The sequence below is a fragment of the Pan paniscus genome, chromosome 15, assembly GCF_029289425.2.
Source record: "Pan paniscus chromosome 15, NHGRI_mPanPan1-v2.0_pri, whole genome shotgun sequence".
Taxonomy (NCBI): domain Eukaryota; kingdom Metazoa; phylum Chordata; class Mammalia; order Primates; family Hominidae; genus Pan; species Pan paniscus.
The window spans coordinates 15,434,984-15,446,172 of NC_073264.2; the positions used below are offsets into that span (position 1 = coordinate 15,434,984).

Sequence of the window (11,189 nt, forward strand, 5' to 3'; positions counted from 1 at the left end):
GACAATTTGGAAAGCGCTCTCTTTCCTCCTTGGCTCCCCTGGCAGCACCCCATCTCCGCACCCTTTGCCCGATAGCCCACATCCCATGTCATGTGTAGTGGCCCCAGTGGTGGGGCCTAAGACAATGAAACCTAAGACTAATTGGTGTACCTGAGGAAGAAGTGAATTCTAAAAGCTAGGAAAACATATTCGGGGGAATAATCAAGGAAACCTTCCATGGCCTTGTGAGAGACCTAGACATCCAAATAAAAGAAGCACAAATAACACCTGGGAAATTCATCACAAAAAGATCTTAGCCTAGGCACATTGTCATTGGGTCATCCAAAGTTAAGACAAAAGAAAGAATCTTAAGAGCTGTGAGACAGAAGCACTAGGTAACCTATAAAGGAAAACCTATCAAACTAACAGCAGATTTTGCAGCAGAAACCTTAAAAGCTAGATGGGATTGGGGCCCTTTCTTCAGCCTTCTCAAACAAAACAATTATCAGCCAAGAATTCTGTATCCAGCAAAACTAAACATCATATATGAAAGAAAGATACAGTCATTTTCAGACAAACAAATGCTGACAGAATTTGCCATTACCAAACCAGCACTGTAAGAACTGCTAAAAGGAGCTCTAAATCATGAAACAAACCCTGGAAACACATCAAAACAGAACTTCATTAAAGCATAAATCACACAAGACCTATAAAACAAAAATACCAGTTAAAAAGCAAAAACAAAAAACAAAAACAAAGTACAGAGGCAACAGAGAGCATAATGGTACCTCACTTTTTAATACTAATGTTGGTTGTAAATGGCTTCAATGCTCCACTTACAAGATACAGAACCACAGAATGGATAATAACTCACCAACTAACTATCTGCTGCCTTCAGGAGACTCACCTAACACATAACGACCTACATAAACTTAAGGAAAGTGGTAGAAAAAGGCATTTCATGCAAATGGACACCAAAAGCGAGCAGCGGTAGCTATTCACATATGAGACAAAACAAACTTTAAAGCAACAGTAGCTAAAAGAGACAAAGACAGACAGTATATAATGGTAAAGGTCTCATTCAACAGAAAAACATGACAATCCTAAACATACATGAACCTAACACTGGAGCTCCCAAATTTATAAACAATCACTAGTAAACATAAGAAATAAGATAGACAGCAACACAATAATAGTGGGGGACTTCATTACTCCACTGACAGCACTAGACAGGTCATCAAGACAGAAAGTCAACAAAGAAACACTGGATTTAAACTATACTTTGGAGCAAATGGACTTAACAGATATATAAGAACATTTCATCCAACAACCACAGAATACACATTCCATTCAACAGCACATGGAATTTTCTCCAAGATAGACCATATGATAGGCCATAAAACGAGTCTCAATAAATTTAAGAAAATTGAAATTGTACCACGCACTCTCTCAGATCACAGTGGAATAAAACTGAAAATCAACTCCAAAAGGAATCTTCAAAACCATGCAAATACATGGAAATTAAATAACCTGCTCCTGAATGAGCACTGGGTGAAAAACAAAATCAAGATGGAAATGGAAAAAATTTCTTTGAACTGGATGACACAACCTATCAAGACCTCTGGGATACAGCAAAGGCAGTGCTAAGAGGAAGGTTTGTAGCCCTAAACACCTATGTCAAAAAGTATGAAAGAGCACAAACAGACAATCTAAGTTCACATCTCAGAGAACTGGAGAAGCAGGAACAAGCCAAACCCAATCCCAGCAAACAAAGGAAATAACCAAGATCACAGCAGAACTAAATGAAATTGACACAGCAACAACAACAACAACAAATACAAAACATGAACAAAACAAAAAGTTGGTTATTGAAAAGATAAACAAAATCGATAGACCATTACAAGATTAACCAAGAAAAGAAGAGAGGAAATCCAAATAACCTCACTAAGAAATGAAACAGGGGATATTACAACTGACACCACTGAAATATTAAAGATTATTCAAGGGTACTATGAACACCTTTTGGCACATAAACTAGAAAACCCAGAAGAGTTGCATAAATTCCTGGAAAAATACAACCCTCCTAGCTTAAATCAGGAAGAAGTAGATACCCCAAGCAGACCAATAAAACAAGCAGCAAGATTGAAATGGTAATTTTAAAATTATAAACAAAAAAAGCCGAGGACCAGACAGATTCACAGCAGAATTCTACCAGACATTCAAAGAATATTTTCTTTCATTCAAAGAAGAAATGATACCAATCCTTTCACACTATTCCACAAGACAGAGAAAGAAGAAACACTCCCTTCTTTCTATGAAGCCAGCATCACCCTAATACCAAAACCATGAAAGGACATAACCAAAAAAGAAAACTACAGACCAATATCCATGATGAACACAGATGCCAAAATCCTTAACAAAATACTATCTAACTGAATCCAACAACATATCAAAAAGATAATCCACCATGATCAAGTGGGTTTCATACCAGTGACACAGGAATGGTTTAACATATGCAAGTCAATAAATGTGATACACCAAATAAACAGAATTAAAAAAAAACTCACATGATTTTATCAACAGATGCAGAAAAAGCATTTGACAAAATCTAGCATTGCTTTATGATTAAAGCTCTCAGCAAAATAGGCATACAAGGAACATACCTTAATGTAATAAAAGCCATCTATGACAGACCCACAGCCAACATAATACTGAATGGGGAAAAGGTGAAAGCATTCCCTTTGAGAACTGGAACAAGATGAAGAGCCTACTCTCAACACTCCTCTTCAACATAGTACTGGAAGTCCTAGCCAGAGCAATCAGACAAAAGAAGGAAATAGAGGAAATCCAAATCGGTAAAGAGGAAGTCAAACTGTTACTGGTTGCTGACGATATGATCTTTTGCCTTGAAAACCCTACAGACTCCTCTAGAAAGCTCCTAGAAATGATAAAAGAATTCAGCAAAGTTTCCAGATACGAGATTAATGGACACAAATCAGTAGCTCTTCTATACATCAACAGCTACCAAGCTGAGAATCACATCAAGAACTCAAACCCTTTTACAATAGCTGCAAAAAACAAACAAAAATAAAACAACAAAACTTAGGAATATACCTAGCAAAGTAATCAAAAGACCTCTACAATGAAAATTACAAAACACTGCTGAAAGAAATCATAGATGGAGCCAAGCACGTTGGCGCATGCCTATAATCCCAGCTACTTGGGAAACTGAGGCAGGAGAATCGTTTGAACCCAGGAGGCAGAAGTTGTAGTGAGCCGAGATCACACCATTGAACTCCCACCTCAGCGACAAGAGCGAAACTACCTCTGAAAAAAAAAAAAAAAAAAAAAACAAGAAAGAAAAGAAATCATAGATGACACAAACAAATGGAAACGCATCCCCATGCTCATGGATGGGTAGAACTAATATTGTGAAAATTACCATTCTGTTAAAGGCAATCTATGAATTCAATGCAATCCCCATCTGAATACCACCATCATCCCTCACAGAATTACAAAAACAATTCTAAAATTAATATGGAACCAAAAGAGTGCCATGTAGCCAAACCAAGGCTAAGCAAAAAGAACAACCCTGGAGGCATCACACTACTTGATTTCAAACTGTACAATAAGACCACAGTTACCAGAACAGCATGGTACTGGTTTAAAAGTAGGCACATAGACCAATGGAACAGAAGAGAGAACTCAGAAATTAACCCAAATACTTACAGCCATCTGATCTTTGACAAAGCAAACAAAAACATAAAGTGGGGAAAGGACACCCTTTTCAACACATGACGTTGGGATAATTGGCGAGCCACATGTAGGTTAATAAAACTGGATTCTCATCTCTCACCTCATACAAAAATCTACTCAAGATGGATTAAGAACTTAAACCTAATTCCTGAACTGTAAAAATTCTAGAAGATAACACTGGATAAACCCTTCTAGATATTGGCATAGGCAAGGATTTCATGACCAAGAACCCAAATGCAAATGCAATAAAAACAAAGATAAATAGCTGGGACTTAATTAAACTAAAGAGCTTTTGCATGGCAAAGGGAACAGTCAGCAGAGTAAATAGACAAATCGCAGAGTGGGACCCCTGACCCTGACCCTGACCCCTAACCACTGACCCTGACCCCCAACCCCTGACCCAAACCCTAACCACTATCCCTAACCCTAACCCCTAACCCCAACCCTCACCCTAACCCAACCCTAAACCCTAATCCCTAACATCTCTTAAACCCTAACTCTAAACGTTGACTCCTAACCCCTAACTCTGACCCCAATCCCTATCTCCAACCCCTAACCCTAAACTTAACCCCTAACCCCTAACCCTAACACCAACCTTAACCCTAGGCTCGTTACTAAGTTTGTATTGACTATGTCAATGTTGATTATTATGATGGCTGTCTTTGGACTGCACGGCAGCAAGGGGATTGCGGATCTTATATTAATATTTTTGTATTGAGGCAGCGCATTAGCATTACAGGTGCTTTTTACATGAGCAATGTGGGTGTCATACTTTGGGTGTCATGTCTGCATTAGGAATGCCGCATTTGTCTTCCGAGGCTGCGGTGTGGATCTCGCACTGCGGCCGCCTCGCCTTGGCTGGGGAGAACTTCGGTGGGCAGGATTCAGAGGGGCTTTTGGTTTCCCGTTTTCCACACTGAACCCTTCTAACTGGTCTCTGACCCTGATTAATCAGGGCTGCAAACAGGAAGGATTTTATTCACCGTTGATGCGGCCCCGAGTTGTCCCAAAGCGAGGCAGTGCCCCCAAGGTCTGTGCTGAGGAGAACGCTGCTCTGCCTTCGCGGTGTCCCCCGGGTGTGTGCTGAGCAGAACGCAGCTCCGCCCTCGCGGTGCCCCCGGCCCGCCCGCCCGCCCGGGTCTGTGCTGAGGCGAACACTGCTCCGCCTTCGCTGTATCTCCGAAGTCTGTGCAGAGGAGAACTCAGCTCCGCCCTCGCGATGCTCTCCGGGTCTGTGCTGAGGAGAAGGCAGCTCCGCCCTAGCAAAGGCAGAGCGCCCTTCGCAAAGGCAGAGGCGCAGAGCGCCAGCGCAGGCGCGGAGGGGGCGCAGGGCGCCGGTGCAGGCGCGGAGAGGCGCAGAGCAGGGCAGGTGGCACCAACAGCGGGTCCCTCAGGCCTCAAGCGCATGCATTCCAGCGGCCACCCAGACCATGCTCCGCCGACTGGGCGCCCAAGCTGCAGTCGGCCTCTGTGTGCAGGCAGCAGCTGCCTGGCAACCCCCGAGCTCGCTCGCGCTGCCAGCATCACAGAACCAAGGCCAGGTGTCCCAGTGGCTGCGGCCAAGCCAGGCATTCTGACCGGCGGCGGCGGCTGCACAGGAGCGAGAACTGAGAACCCGCCGCTCAACCCCACACTGGGTGACTGCTGAGGGCCCATACCAACGGCCAGGATCTCCCTCAGGTGGAGGACTGGGCGGGAGGCACAGCCTGGGGGCCCTCAGGCTGGGCGCGCTGGCGATCCCGAGGCCGACCAGGCCATGCACCTCCAGCCCGCCTGGGCACCCAAGCTGCAGCCGCCTTCTGTGTGCAGGCAGCAACCTCCAGGCAACTCCCGAGTCCGCCCTCACTTCCCACATCTCGGAACGAGGGCCAGATGTCCCCGTGGCTGCGGCCAAGCCAGGCGGTCTGCCCTGCAGCAGCTGCACGGGGGCGGGAACCGGCCCTCAGCCCTATCCCCCGTGGCTGCAGAGGGCCCTTGGCTAGAGGTGTCGAGCTCTGGCATAGGAGGAGCCGGGCGGGGGCAGGCTCTGGCGGGCTCTCAGGCCAAGGGCACTTGCGATCCACAGGCCGCCCAGGCCATGCTCCACCACCTGGGCGCCCAGCTACAGGCGCCAGGCAACTCCCAAGCTGGCTGGCGCGCCCAGCCTCGCAGACCCGGGCCTGGATGTCGCCGTGGCTGCGGCCAAGCCAGGCGGTCTGCCTGGCGGCGGCTGCACCGGGGCAGGAACCGACCCTCAGCCCCATCCCCGGTGGCTGCGGACGGCCCCTGGAGCGGCCCGGACGTCTCTTCGGAGGAGAAGAGGGGCGGGAGTCACGGACAGGCAGGCCCTCAGGCGGGAAGGGATGCGCGCCTGCGATTCCGGGAGGTACCGCGCCAGCCCAGGAGAACCCGGAAGCCAGCAGCTCCTGTTTCTCTGTGTGATTCTGTGAGGAACCACCAAATTGTTTTCCACGGCAAGTGCATCATTTTCTATTCCTAGCAGCCAGTTCATGAGGGCTCCAATTTCTCCACCTCCTTAGCAACATTGATTTTCTGTGTCGTTGTTATGAAAGCCTTACTAGTGGATGTAAAGTGGCATCTCATTTGGGTTTTGTCTTGCATTTTATTAATGAATAACGCTGTTGAGCATCTTTTCTTATCCGTCTTAGACATTTGTGTATCTTCTTCGGAGAAATATCTATTCAAGTCCTTTGCCTATTTTTTAATTGGGATGTTAGAAATTCTGATGTTGAGTTGTGGGATATTAAGCTTTTATCAGATACGCACTTTGATTTTATCAGATACATATTTTCTCACATACTATGGGTTGTCTTTTAACTCCCTTGATAGTATCCTTTGATGCATAAAGGTTTTTTATTTTGATTAAATCTAATTTACGTGTATTTTCTTTTGTTATCTGTGCTTTTCTGTCATATTTCAAAATACACTTAAAACTCAAAGGTCATAAAGGTTTACCTTGTGTTTTCTTCTAAGAGTTACATACTTTAGTCCTTACATGTAAGTCTTTTATTAATTTAGAATTAATTTTCGTGTGTACTGCAAGGTAGGGGTCTAACTTCTCTCTTGTGCACTGACATCCAGCTGTTGAAGAGACTGTTCTTTCCTCCCTTGACTAGACTTGGACAGCTTGTTGAACAGTCATTGACCATATATGTGAGCACTAATTTGTAGGATCTGAAATCTGTTCTATTGTATTGGTCTAAAAGTCTATTAGTCTTATGCCAGTACCACACTCTCTTGATTACTGTAGATTTGTAGTAGGCTGTGAAACTGAAAAATGTGAGTTTTCTAATATTCTTTTTCAAGAGTGTTTTGTCTGTCAGATCCTTTGAATTTTTATATGAATTGTAGAATGAGTTTCTTTCTTTCTGCAGAAATGCCTTTGGGATTTTGATGGTATTGCATTGAATCTGTAGATTACTTTAGATGGTATTGTCATCTTAACAATATTGTCTTACAACCCGTGAACACAGAATGTCTTTCCAGTTATTTCCACTCTCTTTCGTTTTTTTCAGCAAAGTTTTGTGTATACCACCATGGTTAGATTTATGCCCGAATAACTTATTCTTTGATGCTATTATAAATGGAATTTTTAAAATGTTTTCATAGTTCTTTACAACTATATAGAAATATAGCTCATTTGCCTATGTTTGTTTTGCATCCTGCCTCTTTTATTAGTTATAATCGGTTTTGTGTTTTATTTGGAGCTTTATACACATAAGATCATGTGTAGATATAATTTTACTTCTGTTTTTTATTTCTAATTTAGATGCCTTTTATTTCTTTGTCTTGCCTAATTGCTCTGGCTAAAATTGCCAGTGGTACATTGAATACAAGTGGCAAATGCACCATGCTTGTCTTGTTCTAGATGTTAGGAAAACAGCTTTCAGTGTTTCATCATTGATCATGATATTAACTGTTGGGTTTTTGTACATCCTATTGTCATGTTGCTGAAAATCCCTTCTATGCCTAGTTTATTGAGTATTTTTATTATAGAAGGGTGTTGTATTTCATCAATGTTTTCTCTGCATCAATGGAAATAATCACGTGCTTATTCATTTTACTGTTAGAGTATATTACACTGATTGATTTTTTATATGTTGAGCCACCCTTGCATTTTGGGGATAAATCTCACAGGGTGATAGTTTACAATCCTTTGATTATACAGTATTGCTGCTAGTATTTTGCTAGTATTGCTAGTATTTTGCTGAGATTTTTGCTTATATATTCATAAGGGATATTGTGCTGTAGTTCTCTTTTTGTGCTCTCTTTGGCTTTGGTATAAGGATAATGCTGTTATCAAAAAATGAATTAGCAAGTATTCCTTCTTCATATATTATGTCAGAAGAGTTTGAGAAGAAATGGTATTAATTCTTCTTTAAATGTTAGTTTGACTCACCAGTTAATGCAGCTATTTGGTCATAAATGTTTCTTTGTTAATCACTTTCGATTACTAATTCAATCTCCTAGGTTATAGGTCTATTCAGATTTTCTCTTTCTTCTTGAGCCACTTTGGTAGTTTGTGTCTTTCTAGTGATTCGTCCATTTCATCCAGGGCAGCTAATTTGTTGTTAGACAATTGTTCACAGTATACTCCTGTAATCCTTTTGTATTTCTGTAAAGTTGGTAGTAATGGCTCTGCTTTCATTTATTATTTTAATAATTAGTCTTCCATCTTTTGCTCAGTCAATATAGTGAAAGGCTTGATCTTTCAAATAATCTATGTTTATTCATTCTACTGCTCTCCAAACTTCTATTTTATTGGTTTATGCTCTAATTATGCCCCCTATTATTTCTTTCATACTGCTAGCTTTGGATTTAGTCTTCTTTTGTCTTCTTCCACTGCCTTTAGGTATAGAGTGAGGATGTTGATTTGAGATTTTTCTTAAATGTAGTTGTTTATATCCCTACATTTTCCTTTGAACTCTACTTTCACTGCATTCAATAAGTTTTGGTAGATTTTGTTTTTATTTTAATTTATCTCAAGATATTTTAAAATTTTGCTTGTGATTTATTTTTTTCACTCACTGGTAGTTGAAGACTGTATTGTTTAATTTCCACATTTTCGTGAATTTTCCAGTTTTCACTTATTTATCCGTTGTTTCTTCCATTGTGGTTGTAAATTATATTTTGTATGATTTCAAACTTTTAAAAATGATTAGGACATATTTTGTGGACGAAGATATGGCCCATCCTAGAGAACTTCCATATACACTTGAAAGGAATGTATATTCTGCTGTTGTTGGATGGACTGTCCTGTATATGCGTATTAGCTCTCAGTGGCTTATACCGTTGTTTAACTCTTGTATTTCTCATGAAGCTTCTGTCTGGTTTTTCTATCCATTAATTAAAATGAGATATTGAAGTGTCCAACTGTGACTATAGAACTGTGGGTTTATCCTTTCAATCCTGTTAATTATTTCAGCTTTACTGAGGTGTAATAGAGAAATAAAAATTGTACATGTGATGCGTTTATATGCACATTCTGAAATGATTACCAAAACGAAGTCAATGAACATGTTAATTACCTCACAGAATAGTTACCTTTTTGTGTGCATGTGTGGGATAAGAAAACTTAACTCTATCCCCTGTGACTGCAGAGTGGACATTCCAGCTGCTCCAGGCTCCAGCAGAGGAAGACTGGGGCAGGTGGCACCACCAGGGAGGCCCTCAGGCCTGGTGTGCACGCATTCCAGAGGCCACCCAGACCATGCTCCGCCGCCTGGGCGCACAAGCTGCAGTCGCCCTCTGTGTGCAGGCAGCAGCTGCCTGGCAACCCCTGAGCCCGCTTGCGCTCCCAGTCTCGCAGAACCAGGGCCAGGTGTCCCTGTGGCTGTGGCCAAGCCAGGCATTCTGCCTGGCGGTGGCGGCTGCACAGGGGCGAGAACTGAAAACCCGCTGCTCAACCCCACATGGGGTGACTGCCGAGTGCCCATGACAGTGGCCCCGATCTCTCTCAGGTGGAGGAGTGGGTGGGAGGCACGGCCTGGGGGCCCTCAGGCTGGGCGCGCTGGCGATCCCGAGGCCGACCAGGCCATGCACCTCCAGCCCGCCTGGGCTCCCAAGCTGCAGCCGCCTTTTGTGTGCAGGCAGCAGCCTCCAGGCAACTCCTGAGCCTGCCCGCACTCCCCACATCTCGGAAGCAGGGCCAGATGTCCCTGTGGCTGCGGCCAAGCCAGGCTGTCTGCCCTGCAGCAGCTGCATGGGGGCGGGAAGCGGCCCTCAGCCCCATCCGCCTTGGCTCTAGAGGGCCCCTGGCTAGAGGTCTCGAGCTCTGGCAGAGGAGGAGCCGGGCGGGGGCAGGGTCTGGCTTGACCATTTGGAATTACAATACACTTCACTCATCAACTACAGAACATACACTGGAGTATCATCTGCGTGCAAATGAGTATACTGCTCAAAGCGATTTACAGATTCAATGCTTTTCCTATCAAACTACTAATGTCATTTTGCACAAAATAGAAAACATCTATAATTTATATGGAACCTAAAAGGAGTCTGAATAGCCAAGCCAAAGCAATACTAAGGCTAGAGACATAGGCTAGCCAAGCCAAAGCAATACTAAGGCTAGAGACATAGGCTAGAGACATCATATTTCATGACTTCAAACTATACTAGAAGACTATAGTAATCAAAACAACATGGTACTGGTAGAAAAACAGACACATAGACCAATGGAACAGACTAGAGTACTAGAAACTAAGGCCACATGCCTGCAACCATCACATCTTTAACAAAGTTGACAAAAGTAAGCAATGGGAAAAAGACTTTATTTAATAAATAATGCGGGGATAACTGGCTAGTCATATGCAGAAGAATAAAACTAGACCCCCATATTTCACCAAATACAAAAATTAACTTAAGATGGATTAAAGAGTTAAATGAAAAATCTCAAGCTATAAAACGCCTAGAAAAAAACCTAGGAAATACTTTTCTTGATAACAGCTTTGGCAAATAATTTATGGCTACGTCCTCAAAAGCAATTGCAACTAAAACAAAAAATGACAAGTGGGATTTAATTAAACTGAAAAACTTTTGCACAACAAGAGAAACTATCAAGGTAGTAAAGAGATAACCCACAGAATGAAAGAAAATATTCACAAACTACCCATCTAACAGAGGTCTATTATGCAGAACCTATAAGGAACTTAAACAAATCAACAAGCAAGCAGCAAGTAACTCCATTAAAAAGTGGGCAACAGGACATGAACGGACACTTTTCAAAAGAAGACATACACACAAGCACCCAACAAACATATGTAAAAGTGCTCATCGTCATTATTTATTAGAGAAATGCAAATCAAAACCTAAATGAAATACCATTTCACACCGGTCAGAATGGCTTTTTTTGAAAAGTCAAAAGAAAAACACATATCGGTGAAGATTTAGAGAATAGAGAACACTTATACACTTTCTGAAGGAATGTAAATTAGTTCAGCCACTGTGGAAAGCAG

The 11,189-nt window shown here is 42.6% G+C and overlaps 1 protein-coding gene across 1 annotated transcript; it reads left to right on the forward strand.

The window, feature by feature from the left end:
- The first annotated feature begins 5,486 nt into the window (after positions 1-5,486).
- Positions 5,487-6,654, forward strand: LOC129395126 (uncharacterized). The gene has a single exon (XM_055105807.2). It carries the CDS (start codon positions 5,492-5,494, stop codon positions 6,212-6,214), a length of 723 nt encoding a protein of 240 aa, XP_054961782.2. The 5' UTR covers positions 5,487-5,491; the 3' UTR covers positions 6,215-6,654.
- Positions 6,655-11,189: the final 4,535 nt, after the last annotated feature.

Excerpts from the sequence above, each read along its gene's own strand:
- LOC129395126 (XM_055105807.2), top strand. The coding sequence starts at position 5,492 with ATGCACCTCCAGCCCGCCTGGGCACCCAAGCTGCAGCCGCCTTCTGTG.